Source organism: Emydura macquarii, unplaced genomic scaffold, assembly GCF_026122565.2.
Source record: "Emydura macquarii macquarii isolate MOO-44397 ecotype Brisbane River unplaced genomic scaffold, CSIRO-AGI_Emac_v2 contig_2834, whole genome shotgun sequence".
Lineage (NCBI taxonomy): Eukaryota > Metazoa > Chordata > Testudines > Chelidae > Emydura > Emydura macquarii.
In genome coordinates this window covers 3,110,492-3,127,609 of record NW_027132971.1, presented here as the reverse complement: position 1 = coordinate 3,127,609, position 17,118 = coordinate 3,110,492, and the positions used below count along the sequence as shown (strand labels likewise).

At 41.6% G+C, this 17,118-nt stretch overlaps 1 protein-coding gene across 3 annotated transcripts; it reads right to left on the bottom strand.

The window, feature by feature from the left end:
• Nucleotides 1–728: 728 nt before the first annotated feature.
• On the bottom strand, nt 729–16,909 carry NOCT (nocturnin). 3 transcript variants are annotated; one of them, XM_067567957.1, is made up of 3 exons: nt 16,064–16,909; nt 3,862–4,131; nt 729–3,035 (listed from the first exon to the last, which is right to left on the bottom strand). In XM_067567957.1, the coding sequence occupies exons 2-3, from the start codon at nt 4,121–4,123 to the stop codon at nt 2,200–2,202; spliced, it is 1,098 nt and encodes a 365-aa protein (XP_067424058.1). In that variant the 5' UTR covers nt 4,124–4,131; nt 16,064–16,909; the 3' UTR covers nt 729–2,199. The 3 variants fall into 3 exon arrangements, with proteins under 3 accessions (XP_067424058.1, XP_067424057.1, XP_067424059.1); XM_067567956.1 differs by lacking the exon at nt 16,064–16,909 and adding an exon at nt 15,730–16,050; XM_067567958.1 differs by lacking the exon at nt 16,064–16,909 and adding an exon at nt 9,953–14,142.
• Between the last annotated feature and the right edge of the window lie 209 nt (nt 16,910–17,118).

Genomic DNA, 17,118 nt, shown 5'->3' with positions numbered 1-17,118 from the left:
GGATTAAGGACACAAATAATCGTGATTCAAGACACTAGCAGAAGTGTAGAACTTTAAAGACTTTGAATCAGAAAAAGGCAGGACAGAATGAGCTTCTGCGATTCTGTGACACAGAGGGAGCAGGCTGTGGGGCGGGAGTGTAAGACAAAGCAATGGTCGACACAGTATCAGACTGTAGTTCACACCCTCCCACCCCAGAAATAATCCCGTTTGACCCAGGAGAGGAGAGAGCCAGCTAGTGAGCACATACCTGCAGCAGAGGGACCCTATTTCATAGCATCACTAACCAAAAATGCTCACTCCATGAACAAGTAGCCATGTTAGCATTTTCTAATTGATAGAATGCAAATACCTGCTGACATCTGGGGGGTAAAAAAAGGCAGTAAGTTGCTCCAGCAGCTCACAAATGTGGATTTTGTTATGTCAATGAGAGTTCCTGAAAGAAGGATATAGCCATAGCCTAGTGTAAGGTTCAGATGCATTTTGAAGTACTACCAGAAAAGGCAGTTAAGCCAGCAAAAGCACATGCCTATTTCTCATGAGTTTTCTTTGTGAGTTCTGGCTGCCATCTTGTCCCTCCCTGACCAAATAGAGTTTATAGTTTCGTGGTGGTGGTAAGACTAACACGAGGACTGGAAATGTCACCACCACAGACAATTTTGGAACAACATGTCTTTGAAGGTTGTGATACTCAGACACTTTAGCAAGATGACATTACACATTCATAGTTATTTTAAAAAGACCATTTATTAATGTATCTGGGACACTTACAACTCATAATGGGCCAGAAACTTGACCTGAAATGAAATACTGCTTTAGTTTGCAATTGCCCTATGCATGGTTCTGTTTTCCCCCCAACGCTCCTGAAAGTCAGCCTAATGGCTTCCCCACTCCAGCCACCATTCCCCCCTTCCCCACCCCACTTTAACAAAAACTGTCCCTGCTCGCTGCTGTATTCACAACCCATAGCTACGAAGGCCTTCTTGGTGGAGAAAAGCACTGCACAGTCTGCAGAGCCAGCAAGAGTTGCTTATACTAATATTTTTCTCCCTCCCATAGTTTGAGACTTGCTAGAGTTCCACTTACCCACGAAAAAGAGGAACCCAAGACCACTCCTGACTCTTGTTATCCCATGTTTTTTAATGGCAGATGCAGTCATCAGTCCCTCAATAAATTAACTTTACCATTTTCTAAAAATTCCAGTGTTAAGGCTTCAAAATGCAATGCTACACACACAAGCACACAAAAAAATCTTAACACGAAGATTGGCCCTCTATCAAAACAGTTAGTAAAACTACGACAAGACTAAATAAGACTATAAATTTAAACCATTCAGAAATGTGTGGCTTTAGACTTTAAGTAGACAGGCAAAATATTTCTGGATTAAGTGTATTCTTTGAAAGAAAATGCTGGGAAAAATAGTAGTTACTACTTAGTGTCTTTACAGGCCACATAATGCATTGATGCAGGCACATTTTCTGCAAAGCGGAAGGTACTACTACATCATACCCTATGGTCAAGTCTCCTCTCTTTAGCCGCTCCTACTGGAGTAGGCGCTGCATCACTTTATATGCTCTGTGGAAGCTATCAATCAGTTCTTAAAACACAGATTAATTCTCCCATCTCAAATCATTTCAGAATTATTGCTAGGGTCTTCCTAGATCTGCTTGTGTGTCTGAAATGTACTTAGTACATTTAGACTTAATACAATTTAGTCAATTGGTGTTTACACTTCAGTATAAAAATAAATAAAAACTTTTATTATATAGTCAAGCCTCTTTCCCCTTGGCACACACACAAAGGTAACATTAAAACAACTTGCCCTGACAGCATGCTAATTTTGTTTGTTTACATATACACCGAATCCTTAGCTGGAGAACTAAAAGCCTAAACATTCATTTCAGGATTGATTCATCCTTAGACAATGGAGTTAATGAAAGGAGAAAACTCCAACTTTCAAATTAAGATGTGGCAAAGCACACATTGAACAAGACTATCAAAACACAACAATTGACAATCAACTCTTTTTTCCTCCTTTGGAGGCTTCAAATGATAAGGTTTGAATGGCACAATTACTTCCAAGTATATGCCTGAAAATATATTGTCATCCATATTCCTAAAGTAAATTCCAACCTCATCAAAAGTTTTCTTAAAAAGGGTGAGTTAAGACACTGCAATACTATATGGAGTTCAAACAAGTTATAAAAGCCGGTCAGGGTCTTGATTAAAGCTGAAATCACACACCAAAGACAGGTGGTCTGAAGGGTAATTGAAGGATGGCAGCCTGTTGGGTCCAATTTGTTCTTCAGTCAGCAAGCCAAGAGCAGAGTTTACATTTAAGGCATGCTGGGAATACCAGATATAATCCAGCGTGTGCCTGCACTCGCCAGCGGGCCGGATCTTCCATGTAGTGTAAGGAGGTTCTGACTGCCCATCTTCACTCAGCAACTTGTAAGCGCTATTCAGGTTGAGACTGGAATTGGAGAATTCCTTGTAAACTTCCTCAGTGGGCTCTGCATTGAAGTCTCCACAGATTATTAGAGGGATCTCTGCTCCTTGGGTAATATTTTTTAGGTTGTGTAGAAGATCGCAGCCTTGTGCGGATCGAAATCGCTCCCAACCAGTACGGGCTTTCAGATGAGTGACTGCAATGCAGAACAGCTTTCCAGTTTCACTGCATCTCAGCGTCTGAGCTATGGCCACTTGATTGGTTTTTAGCTTCATTGCCGTGAGACGGATATTAACACTGTTGATCAATGTAAAGCGGTCCTTGAGAAAAAACAAGGCACAGCCATCTGGCCCATTGTTATGTTCCACATCTAAACAGGGAGACCATGGCTTAGGGAAGAAAGTACATTGGTAGCCTAGCCGACTAAGGAGTGGCTGAAAGGTGTCAAAATAGTGGTCCACTTCTTGCAAGCACAAGATGTCAGGCTGGTATGCAAGAATTTCCTCCAGAATGAGGCATTTCCTTTCTTCCCACTTGAGCGCTTCCATGGGGCACTGAACGAAGTTGTCCTTGCCTTCCCCAAGAGCTGGAATGAAAAATCCATCAGTACTTATTAATTGCCAAAGTAAACCATCCCCCTCCCTAACTTAGACTTGCATGGGCCCGTGGAAATAAGCAACTCCCTTGTAAGCACACTGCCAGCTACAGATAATTAGCACCCAGATTTTTACTCTGGGTCTGGACCTAACTCGAACTGGAGTTAAGAATGAAGTTAAATTTAAGTATGGTTCATAGAACCTATTGCCTTCATTTTGCTAAGAGAGTTGATTACCTTGCTCATGATATGAAAAATACCATTGTAAACACTTACAGTTATTCCAGTCACTTCAAATTTACTTTTCCAAATAGCAAGAACCAAGACAAATTAAAAAATTCCTGGAACTATTAATCGAGTTTTACCAGTTTTTTGTGAATACATTGCTACAGGATGATCTGAATGTGTTAAAATTCAACTTCAGAAGAAGAATTATAGAGGGGAAGTCTAATTGTTTGAGGTTGCTAAGGATCCAGTAGTGGGGTGCTTCTCAACTTAATGGGAGATGCCTAGTATTCACATAGAGATGGGGAAACAGAAGCAGCAGCTTCAGTTTTGTAAGTACAAGAAAAGGAAATGTTTGTGAGATTGTTGTGCATGGAAGGTCACACATGAATTCAGACACAGAAGCTTTCTATTTTTGCTAATCCTTTCGAATGACACATGCCTCTACCTTAATGCTCCCAATCCCAAATATTTGTACTCTGTGCAAACACACTAGAACTACATTAAAAAGTACACAGAATTCATTTTTTTTTCAACTTCATCTAGCTCCAAAGGGACTGCCTCAAGTTTGAGATGAATACGAGGTTCATACCTTGTGCAAGAATGTTCCACTGCATCACCCTAATGGGACGATGGGTGCTGGTAGAATCTGCCCTCAGATCCACAAAGTCTCTCTGGAGTCGGGGAGGGCGTTTTTGAAGAACAGCCTGGCATTCTTGAAGCAGATCTTTAGGATCTATGGGATCCAGCTGCTCAGAGTCTAACTGTTCCAAGTATTCCTTATGCTGGGAGGCAGCACTGCTGTTCAGTGTTTTAGCAAGAGCGCTATATAGCCGGCTCGTACTGTTTCCCATGGAACACACTGGAAAGAAAGAAGTAACAGTTCAGCATCGAGTATAATTAACTCCCGCTCCCTATTTTCAAATACAGGGTTGATCTTTCATCTCCGAAGACAGAATAAGCTGTTTCATCGATGGTGGTGGTACAAAAAGTCCTGAAACTTCTGGCATTTGCTCCTAACTGTATGCAAACGTTTCAAAGGGCCACACAAAAAGAGTGTATGAAAAAAAGACAACTAAGGCTCTCTCACAGTTATGTTTTCTTAGAGCTTCATAGCACTGTAAAAGTAACTGACTAGGGATTTTTTTTTTCCAATTTAAACCCTCCAATTAATACTAATGCTAATAGTTAGATTTAAGTTACAAATAAATACATTCATAAAGAAGAAATTGCACAGCATTTTAAGTTTCCTGCATAAATAATACTTTGTCCCTCATTGTGGATCTTTGTCACACATTGGCCCATATCTGGGTCTTAGAGGTTGAGAGGTATGTAGTGAATAGGTCTGCTGGTTCCTGGGACTATTTATTCTTTAACTGAAACAGAGAGACCAGTAGAAACTAGCTTCAAGATCCTCCTCCATATTAGCACGATTCCCCACAAATGTTTTGTCATGACAATTCTTTTCTGCTTTTGAACTGAATAAGGACCAAATTAAACGATCTTCAACTTTTCCATCCCCGTATATAGATTTGTCTAAAGGATTTTATTCACACTGCATGGTTACTGAGTTAAAATCTGACAAATAGGATTAACTCACTGTGTTGATGAGATCCATCTTAAATCAGCCACAGAAAAGTTGGGTGCCTGAACACACAGTCCTATCACAGTTGTCCAAATTGCTAAGAGTATGCGCCATACAGTAGCCTTCAACCTCAGACAGTTCAAGAAAAATCGAGGCAACAGAATGAAGTACAGGAGATTTCTTAAAGTGAAATGCTTTCATCAGAAGATGCAGCTAGGATCAGCATCTATGAAAGCTGCAGGTAACTTTGTGAAAGCCAAGTTCTGCCCTGTCTTGTACCTATACATCAGTGGGATTGCCCAGGGTGTGAATAAGTGTAATATTTGGTCTAGTAATGTTCAGGAGAAAAGTTATGCCAACCTGACAACTGCTACATCAGAACTTATTTAAATTCTGGGATCCCCTCTGGAGGTGGAAGACATTTGTAGATTTCCCGACTACTTGGTGTCATCATTAGAGCTGGCTGGAGAAAGACAATTCCATTTCACTGCAACTTCAGAGGTTTAGAAATTTGTTTTCATTCCACAATGGAACAAAACCAAAGTCTTTGAACATTTCTGCAAAAATGGAATTGTGCCAAAAATGGCTGTTTTTGGATCAAAACCAGAGACTTTTGATTTGGGAAGATTGGGGGGGAGGGGGAGGAGTTGCCTTCACTTCTGATGACACTTTCTTGCCTGGTGGCTGGGGCACTAGTCTTGTATGTGGGAGCCCAGGAATCGTGTCACTGTTCCACAAGATTTAGAGCCTTATTCTGAATGTTCCAGCCAGCTCCTATCACCGCACCAATGCATTCTACAGACAGCCTTGCTCACTTCTTAACACAAGCCTCAAGGGAGATGTTACATTTTAAACTTGAGCAAAAATAAAGTGTTTGCAGGGAAGGGAGTGGAAACTTCAGAAGCTTGAACAGCTTGAATATGAGCTTCATATCAAACCTTGATCCTAGATATTTCCCGGCTAAAGAAACACCAACCCTGCTATGTCACATATTTCCCTATGAAATACTCTTACTATAGATATTTTGCATTGTGTTTCTCCCAAATTGTACAGGGCTGCTGAGCTTTGCTCTCCATCTATCAGACTTATTCCATTTAGGGAACTATTGCTCCCTCCTGGGGAGCTCCAACAACAAAACCAGTGGAAGCCTTGAAGTAAGTAGTCTCTGTTCTTCCCCCTAAAGAGGTGAGCCAGCGAGCATACGTTACATAACCTCGCTCCGCAATTATGGCTGTGGAAGTCAAGCAGCAGCACTGGAGAAGCAGATGAAAGTTCATAGCTCCTCATATGATCTGAGATCTGAATTGCACAGCTTCAGGACAGCTATTGTTTCAGGACTCCTGTCTTATACATATTCTTTGGAGATATACTGCTGAAAAATTCAGCTTCTCCAGAATTAAGAATTCCTCTGACAACCCCGTCACCACATACACATCATCTTCTACTCAAGGTGAAATTTTCCTAGAAGATTTTGAAGTCAAATACTTTTCACCTAGCTATTTATATGGTGTCCTTTTGTTTTAATGATGCAGCCATTGGCAGCATGTGCTTACTACAGCGAGGAGGAGGAAAGCCTCAGAGGCCAATCCTTCTGAAGTGGGTACTCAAGGTTTACATGCACATTTGGGAGGTACTTTGTTTTTGGAGTTTGGCCCTTTGTTCCTAGAACTGGTGCTATTTGAAAGCCACAGTAAATTTAGTACTGTATTCCAGCGTTTTATAACTAACCCTACACTGGTATTTTAAGAGGTCTCTGCTATTAGTATACGACCACCTCATGTACTGTACAAGTCTTATTTTCAAGAATTTCGTATCTAGAGCTATACCCGCCCTGAAGGTGAATATGCAGATGGCCATTAACACCCCTCCCCATAACCACACAAAAGAATGCCAATCCACCCACTCTAGCCTTAGACAAAAATCAGAGCGATAGCCCTTGCCCCATGCCCTAAAGACCCTATTACTTTCTGATCATTAAACAGTTCATCTCTTCCCCCACTCTCTCTTCCAAGCATCGTATCAGAGACAGGATTTACATTTCTGACTTCAGAATTGTACCAGGTAAGGTTCTGCATATTACAATAGCACCTGACAACCCCACCTAAATTGTGCTTCCATTCAAAGAGAAGGTAGAAGTGGCACCTTCTTACCCAAGAGATCTGCTTCTTGTGTAATCATACTTGAGGCCGTTCATGACAAAAAAAAAATGTTAACTTTCTACTCATATTAGCCTTGCAGAGTCAAAACAGCTCAGAAGGTTCTGTTCTTTTTTGCATCAGCAGAATGTTTCAGGTTATTCCCATGCCCTTTAATGGGCTTGCTATGGAATCGCAAGAGGTCACTAACAGCATAATTGTGTCCGCAGAGCCTTTTACTCCTCAATGATTTGCAAGAAGGAAAGAAATCATCTTGGTTCTGAAAGCCCAGGATTAGTCTGCAGGGCTGACAACTAGAAACCCCCATTTCTCCACCTTTTAACTTATAAACTGATTATATTTGATATGGAAACAGACAGAATCTCCTGCCCTATCCATCCCCTCACAGCCAGTACCTTTCCAGAGTAGAAATTGCATGTTCAGCTTACTGCTCTGCAATTTGCTGGATCACTCCTCAATACAACTTCTCCTTTTTGTTCTTTAAGAGTAGATACGATGTTAACCAATTCCTGCTCTTTTTATGGCTGTACTTTTCCTCTGTACTTTCTCTAGAATGACCATCAATGATTCTAGTGGTGCTATTATTTTGTACTACAGCAGGCCCCATGGTACTAAGCACAAAAAATTGCTATCTAAATAACTTTCTTCTTTAGTGTTCTAGTGTAAATTTTAAATCAGGTCATGCCTATTTTAATATGTTCATGTTGTTTATGTGTTTGGGTTTTGTTAAATCTATTCTTTCCCAAATTATAGTACTATTATCTGAATAGTGAAATACTTGTCTTAAGAATTTCAGGCTTTTTCTCCTTGTAATCCATTGCTTCTCCTGATCAAGCAGCAGATCTATGCTTTAATTATAAAAAAGGAAAGTGATCTGACTTACACTGGAGGAAGCAGATGCTTCTCCCCCAAAAGATTCTTTCCAGAACTGGCTCTCTCATTTTTTTGCTTTACTATTAAGACAAATAAGATTACCCAAAATATTTTTAAAATTCTGATATTTACTAGTAGTTTAGAAGTAGTATAGCAGGTTGGGTACTTAAAGCTACTGGTAGGACTTAAAGCCCCATATAGCTGTTAAAATTAAACACCAAGTTAAAATATATTCAAAACCAACTAGTTATCTATACGTGCTCTCCTTCTCACAGAAATACACAGAGATGATGTCTTACAGCTGCTGGATGCCTGGTTAACTATACAAAACATTTACAGAGCTTGTATATACAGGGAAGCTTCTAAACATTTCCAGTATTACCCAAGACAAAAATTCAGCATTTAAGTGGAGCACATGTTTTACAAGACTCCAACACAATTCCAAAACAGTAAACAAAGAGGATACTTATCTTGCATACACACCTGCTAAGCTGCAAAAATGCACCAGTGCCATACAGTAAACAAAGTTAAATGGTGAAACGCACATAAATGTAAACCTTAACATCACATGACCATTCTCTATTGAACAAACTAGTCAAGCAGGGACATCTCGTGGCCATTGGCAGAATTGCTTCAAACAATCAAGCCTTGTGTGGAAAATATTTTTATTAAGTGATTACAGTGAACTTTTATAGTTAAGCTAAACTAAATAAGCTATAACAATGACAAATAAGTTGAGTCAAGAAAAAGATTCTTGAATGAGACTTTTTCTTAGGCTTGTTAGTCAATACATGGGCTTTATGAACAGCTTTAGTACAAAAAGAGGAGCAATTTGCCTGAACATTTATCTTGTTAGAAAGTATTATGACAGTGATTACAGTGAACAATTCCATTATAATCTTAGTACATATATTCATCACTTTTTGAGATGTTATCTTGGGCTGAAAGTTTTTCAGGTTTTGCCTTGGGCCAAAGTGAGTATTTTTTGGAGTTTGAGAAAAATAATTCTAAGGAGGTGAATAGATTTAAGAGGGCAAAAGAGATTATTTTTGTGTTCAAACCTAAAAAGCACGTTGAGGTAAGGACTATGGGGGACAATACGATTTACCTCGACCTGCTAACTCACACTGAACTACAAACTGCTTTGTCTTCACTAGGACTGCAACTCATGTTAGTTATCATGCATTAGCTAGAAGTTAAAAACATGCCATTTTCCTAGTGAAAATGCACCCCACGGGGACAGAGCTGACATTTCCTGACTTAACTGTGCAAACTTAAAATGGTCTCAACATAGTAGTTGATGTATTTTGATCATGTCTCTCAAGAGAGCCTTTTAAATTGCAGTGTAATGTTTTTGCCTTTGAACTGCCTGATAGTTTGAAGACTTCCTTGGGAGAAGCCTAGACAAAGCCCAAACAGCAGAGCCAAAAAGAAAGCAAAGAAAAAGGATAGGAAAAGGGACATTCTGCTTAATTGTTAATCAAAGCATTTAATGGGACTGGCCCATGAATTTTGGGATCAAGCCCTGGTCCGAAGAAATTTGACAGCCATAATTTTACATATCTAACACTATCCTGACCTCTACCCCTGATGTGTTCTCTACGGTGATACTATGCACAAACCATAACTTAGATTTTCTTCAAATCTTTGTCTTGTACATGACACACTGCTCACATTATCTGACCATGGGCAAAAAGTCCATCAAATACTCTGGAAAATTCTACCCCAGACCTTGACATGATAGACAACGTGTCAGGTACAAGACGAAGGTTTGAGGAGACTCTAAGTGATTACATTTGCACAGCTAAGCTATTAGGCTTCTAAGTCACAAAGGCCCTTTTGAAAAATGTAACCCTAGGTATTGGACTTCATTTTAAAGTCTGTAATTCAGCCCACCAATCTAGTTTTGTCTGATAAATAAGGCGGATAGAAGAATGTGCATGACCGTACAACTCCAATAAGAAAAGCAGGTTGCTCAGCAGTACCTATGGTAAATGAACGGTGGTTTGAATAATTTCTTCCTTCTAATGCACTTGTTCATACATGATAAGCAAACGTCATTCCCTTACCGTAAGAGGCTCAGTTTAATTACTAGAACACCACCTGGGCTTTAAATTGGCACAGGAAGCTAGTTATATAAGAACAATTACACAAGTTATTATGGATAATTTGGAGATAAGAAACAGCTTTCTATTTGGAATGAAAAATGTTTAACTGAAGCAAATGTTCCTTTAAACTGAGAATACCAATTCACACAAGAAAGCTTTGCTTCCTCTACAGACTCCAAGGTCTCTCTACGGTCTCCCCTTCCCACAGGTAACTGGCTGCAGCTTCAGAAATCCTTTCCACCTACACCAAGTCTGTGCCTGTTTGCCTCAGAAATGAGGAATCTGGGCAAAGCTATTCAGAGGAGGGATTGCTGTTTGCCAGAGGCTGGGAATGGCCGATGGGATGGATCACTTGATGATTACCTGTTCTGTTCATTCCCTCTTAAGCACCTGGCATTGGCCACTGTCAGAAGACAGGATACTGGGCTAGCTGGACCATTGGTGTGACCTAGTATGGCCGTTCTTATGTAACGCAAATCACATTACTGCTTTCTGTGCAAGTGTGTGTGACATCACATGTGAAGTCACCTAAGCCTTAAACTGAAGACAACACCTTCAACAATTTAGTGTCTACATCATGCTCCGCATCCCGCATTCAGAAACCCATGTAAATTAAAATAACTGAAGCCAATGGAGTCACACTAGCATAAGAGAAATAATCAGGAGCCAGGTCTTCAGAAAGACAGCAATTATAGTGCTCTCCAACTATGCAATATAATGTACAGTATTTCAGAACAGTTATGCAAATGCTGCTCCTAGCAGGTGGAGTGAGGCAGTTTCAATAGCAGATCTAGCAGGACAAGGACAGCTACCCCGTATCAGCTGAATTTTCAAAAGGAGATTAGCTTTTCCTGTAAAAACTCTGATAATCCGTAGCTGCTAGAGATGGGCTCAGGCCACAACATTCAAATCTGTATCTGGAATTCCTCTTCATTTGGGAGGAATATGCAAATAAAAGTTTTCTGGTTCTCTAACACACCATTTTCGGTTTTACTTTTCAGTCAGCTTCCTTCCTACAGCTTAGCCTCTCTGCCTTTTGTGCCTCGTAACCATCGCAGCATGGCATCACGGAAGCTTATTTGGCCTCTCCCAGACTTCAAATGAACTAACTGTTTCTCTGTAAGTTACACAGTCTGAGGAGCTATGTACGTGCCACTTATTTACAGCAGGAAACAGTTAACTGCTCTGAAGTTCCACAGCCTTTGGATCTACAATATCAAATGTATTCTTCAGCTTCCATGGTGGACTGATTGAAGTTAAAGTGATTTAAATCGCCAATTTAAATCAGCAAGCAGAAAACCTTATTTACATAATTGATTTTAATCATATTTTGTATCAGTACTTCTTATTTTCCTAATGAAAGGCTGATTCTCCATGGTTGGTAACCATTATAACATGCTGATTTGCAACTAAATATAGCTTTTGAACCAAATTTGGTGCTCTTTTTGCTATCCAGGATACACAATATCACACACATTTAAGTCACTCTCTCTCTCTCTGTTCAGGTTCTCAATTTAAAATTTATGTTGGAAAATAGTGAATGATTTCTTATTAGATTATTATTTTCTTATTTCTGATTTGTATCTAGCTTTGTATGGACAGAAATTCAAATTCAATCCAAGCGCTTAAACAGCATTTTAGTTTTTTTCTTATTAAATAAAATTACCTTAAGTGTGCTGGATACATAAGAAAAACATTTATCAAAAGGTGTTTTGCATTTAAAAATAACTAATTTATTAAACAAAGGAATTATGAGCTGTAGTTAGTGAACTGAACCAGTTATTTAACCATGTACTTCACAATTTTAGAATTAGTAGGTCTCATCCTCTAACACCCAGTTTTTATTCTTAAAGCTTTCCTGTTTTTTTAGCTCACACTGGCTTCGTACCTTTGAATCAGCTAGTAACTGAACTGAACTAGTTAAACTGAAATGAAGAAAATATTTTCTCTGCACATGCAGACGAAGCTACTGCTGTCAAAAGATGGGTTAATATTTCAACAAACTCTGGTTCCAGATGCTTAGCCAGTTCCAGTACTTCCACCGGTTCAGTGGCTTGACTTTCTTTAAACAATTGGCAGCAAATATGTACTGCTTAATATTTTTTGTATTTAATTTAAATGGTTTTAATAGACTATAAGTAGCTTAGGCCTTAGCATAAGATGTCAATTTGAATTTTTAATTTTGAATAGGTTTATTTTTTAAAAATACATCAGTATTTCATTGAAAATAAAAAAATATTTTTGTCATAAAAAAAAAAAAAAGATTTTTATTTACTCTACCAGCTTCCAGTGCTGACTCTCCTGAACGCTAATATCCCGGCCAGGGTCAACACTTGACACGTCTATTTTGGCTGAACTCCTTGGGCATTTCTTCTGGGCAAGAAATGAAGCAGTATTTGGCTTTACCAATGCACTCTTTTACCCTCCCAGGGCCTTTTATAAACAAGGTTTGTATTTTCAAAATAAAATATACTTATGAGAAGAAAATAAAGTAAGGAGAAGGATGAAAAAAATGAAAAGTTACTCTTGCATACAATCAACTGCCCAAATCTACAGTGCGATTATAAAGGAGCAGCCCACTTTTTAAAAAGTTCTTGTTCAAGTACTGTTGGTTTCTGGAGAAAAAATAAGCATCTAAGGTTAATCTTAAACCAGGGATGAGTGTCACTCTGAAGATCAGTGATCTGTAATAGTACAACATTAGAAGTTATTAGTAGGAAATGTGATTGGCCTAAAATCCCCCACCCCTCACTTGAGATGCTTTCAAGGGAGATTGAGAAACTCAGCTCTGTTTCAGAACCTGAGCCTTCCTCTAATTCTAGAGGTGGGGTGGGAACCCCAAAAACCAGAAAGTCACACTTTCCATTTAGATTGTTTTAGAATAACAAAAAACAAAGTAAATTAGGTTCTATTCCTGCAACTAGCTTTGCCAATGCAGAGCCAGTTGCAGGATCAAGGCACTAGTAATCACAGAAGGCTCGACAAAGCCTGTAAGTCACTCTCGCTAACAACATACCTTTAAAGCAATATTATTCATTGGAAACTACCTGTCAAACACTCTACCTTCAGGGTTCAAGAATGGGCTGTAGCTGGAGATATATAGTTCCAGGTAATCAAGCACATTTCCCATTGTTACATATAGACAACTGCCCTGTCCTTTACATCAGTGAGAAGTCTTTGGTAGTATTGTATTGTTTCTAGAATACTAATATAGCAAAGTATTATTTCTAAGTACTATTTCTGTATCCTTTCTAGTCAATATATTTATTTTGAGCCGTTGTTTTCTGGAATTTAAAGCTGTCAGAAAAATCTATTTTAGGAGGAAATTTTGCACACAATTTAGCCCATGATCCACTCAACCCTGTACCCAACCAAGCCAATTCAAAATATTATTAATTTAACAGGAAGAAAAATCAGGATATTTAGGTTTGCATTATGTTATTGTCTACAGATCTCTAGAACAGTTTCAGGACTCAACAAAAGTCGTAATATATGCCAAATGTCACCATTAGCAAAGATGAAGACCCAATCCTGCAGTTTGCTCCACCAATGGGGTTCCATACAGATGCAAAGGTCCACCTGTGCAGAACCAGTTGTATGACTGGGGCCCAAGTGAGACTGATACAACTCCCACTGAAGTCAGTGGAAAGACTCATAGCCTTAATCAGGAGTTGAATCAGTCCCCAAAGCGAACTTGTCAGCATACTATAAAAATTGATGAGTAATTATTTACAGCAGTGGTTCTCAACCCATGGCCCAATCAGCACACAGCTGCAGCCATATAACATCCTCAGGGCCCTAACAGGGGGGTGGGGTACCTGCCCTGGGAACAGAGCTGTCAGGGGTGTGTGTGTAAAAAAAGTGGCAATACAGGTTCAGACTCAGCCTTTTCTCCTCCCCCCCAGCAGGATCAGGCCCAGCCACATCAGTAGGAGGCCAGGGTGCTCAGCACCTCACAGGATCATGAGCCCAGTGACCCTGCTGGAGTAGGCTTCGTGGCTCTTGGACTGCAGCAGCAGATGGGCTGGGCTGGGCAGGGCAGGGCAGGCTGCCTGGCTGAGCAATGTGCAGTTGAGGTAAAAGATCAGTAAGTGTAAGGGCCAGGGCCATAGGGAGAGGGTGCAGCTGGTGCATGGGGGACAGACTCTAGGTGGAGGGAATTGTGGCTAGGGCAGTCCCTGGATGGGGGGGATGAGTGCTGGGGGGCAGTCTTTGTGGGGCTGGTTGCTGGGGGGTGGTTGCTGGGTTAGGGGCCTGGATGTTGCAGGGGGCAGTCCCTGGGGGTTTTTTTTTGCCCTGGACAGGGCACCCTGTCTCTGCAAGGCAGGCATGTGTGCCAGTCTGGTGTTTGGGGAGGGGTCTGGATGCTGGGGGAACAGTTCTGGGGAAGGGGGCGGGGGGCAGTCTGGGGAGGGACAGTCCTTGGCTGAGGGGTGTCCTGCACCAGGCAAGGCTGCCCATCTTTGCAGGCAGGCTCTGCAGCTGTGTTCTCTGGGAGCTCAGCCTAGCCCAGCCCAGCCACTAGCAGCAGCATAAAAGCGAGGGTGGCAATACCCCATGCCATGCCACTCTTACAGTAAATTAATATTAACAGGCAATGTTTTGATTTATTTGTTAATTTAAAATGCTCTTGGTAGACATTTGCCAGTGTTGAAATGAAATGTGCTATGTTTATTCTATTCATATTGCTGTCATAACAGATACTCAACTGTTTTTTTGTAGATGTGGAGGTAGTATATATTGTGTGGATGCACCCCACATAACACAGAGAGCTGCGTATGCAGCTCACAATGGTAAATAGGTTGAGAACCACTGATTTACAGTATGCTAAATGCCAGTCCTATAATCTGTCTACTGAATTAAACTTCATACCTCTGCAGCACAGCTATACTAGGGATTTGCACTAGTGTAACTTTAATTACACCAGCAGTTTTTATACATCTAAACAAAGCCTAATACTGCATGTAGAAATGTTTCCTTTTTAAAGGGAATTGATTGCCAAAAAAAAACCAAAACTAGGTTAAAATATGCAAGATCTTATGTACATATTCATTCAAGTGAGCAAATTCAGAGTTAGGACATTTCAGCCTGATCTTCTTTCACCACTTGTGTGCAAGAATTATCAAGTCTGAGAACAGACCATTTATGTTCTTAGTCATATATGACACCATACCAAAGCATGAATTAGGTGAGGCTGTACCAAGAAGTTTTAACTCTAAATATCCTGAGTTTTGTAAGTGCAACTCAGATGTTAAAAAGCAGCATGGGCCTGAAATTTAAAGTTGTAAGAAGTAAGGTTCTAGAGAGACCAAAAAAAGAAGTCTGGATTTTTTTTTAAATTTCGTTTTTAAATATAGAACAGTTTGGGAGAACTTATAAATTCCCCATGCAACATTTTCAACTAAAAATCACTTTAGCACCTGGCTAGTACATGGAAAATCAGAAATGGAAACTAGCTAAAAAACGAAGAATAAAATTATTTATTTTCATTGACTGGAGAAAACAAATCAATGATCGGTGTGAAAAGTAAATTTGATTAAAAACGAGACTGTATCTTAATCTACTCTGGCTTTCTTAAAACATAGGGGTTTAAAACCCGAAAGTATTACTCTAAAACCAGCCTACATTGGGTTTAGAGTGGGAACAAATTATTCATTCCCCGTGGCCCGGATTAGAACGTTCTCATCCCCACATTCCATCCATGGAAGCTTCAGACCCCGAACATTCCAAACACTCACCTGCTCGGGAACTCGCAACACCTGGACCTAGCGCCGCAGAGCACGGGGAGGCCCCTTGGTGACAGCGACCACGGCGAGGCGGCGCGGCAGAGGAGGAAGAGCCAAGGAAGGCAGGCGGGGAAAGCGCTCTCTTCACCGGAACAGGAGATCGGAGCAGCAGGGACGAGGAGGTGGCGGTGCAAGGGACGCAGCACAGAGTGGACAGGGCCGAGCACAGGGACCTCGCAGGGCTCTGATACATAATCCCGCTCCCCCCCCCTCCGGAAATACAACTAGAGGGCAACAAAAAGCTGCTGGGTGAGGCTGGACGGGCCGGAGTGCGGGGTTAACTCACCAGCTGCTGCCGCGGGCTCCTCCGCTAGCACTGGCTGCCCGGCCAGCTATTTACTGGGACGCCACCCGCATGCAGACGGGTGCGGGGGACAGGAAAAAGAGCCGGCGCTGCCTAGGAACAAAGACCGCCCGCCCGCCCGCTCCCAGTCACGCCGGCTTCTCAGCAGCCGCTTCCCGTTATCTCCCACGCCTCCAGCAGCTCCTGTCCCAGCGCGGCCGGGGACTCAAAGGCTTTTTGCGCCCGACCCTGCCAGCCTCCCAGGGCCTCTGACACATCCGGCAGCTACCAGCGCCAGGCGCAGGGGAGGGGAGAGCTCCACGCCACGACTCCACCCCACCGAAGCAGGCGTGGACTAGCCGGGCTGAGACTCCCCTAGCCTCGCACGCTCTGAGCGGGGCTGCAGGCTGCCTTTCGGTGGGGGTGAGCCGGCCAGGAGACGGGCAGTTTGCAAGCCCTCCCCCCCCTCTGCCGTTTGGTGACATGGGCTTGCCCACACCGAGTTTCCGAAACCAAGCTCTGAGCTGAGTCTGCAGTGCACGCGGTTGATGCATCACACGGAAAGAGAAAGCTGGTGGCCGGGAAATGATGACTGGCTGGGAAGGATGTAGGGCAAAGGTGGAGGCAGAAGCATAAATAGTCCGTGGTGCGGGCGCTACCGGCAGCACAGATGGAAAGGAAGAATAACGCTGTTGCATGCTGGAAATTAGCTGCCTTTGAAAATTTAAACGGGTACAAATGTTGTGTTAAGAACAAAAGCCTCTCCCCTGTGTTTGCCCTCGCTTGGACCCTCTCCCATAGTGATCAGTAGCGTTCTAAAGTGCTGGAATCGAACCCCCTGTTTGGCAGAGCTTTGCAGTTAGGTCCTTTTTTCAGTAATACTCTTCGGGATTTTGGTAACCCACGTTTGGACGATCTCCTTCCTTTTTAAAAAGCAATATACCATAGTCATGAGAAGTTTGTCAGCGAAGTGACATGCACGCTTTATGGGGCCGTGACCATCAAAGTAATAATAAGTGCTTCTAATGGAATTAATGCAGGTCAGAAGTCATCACTGG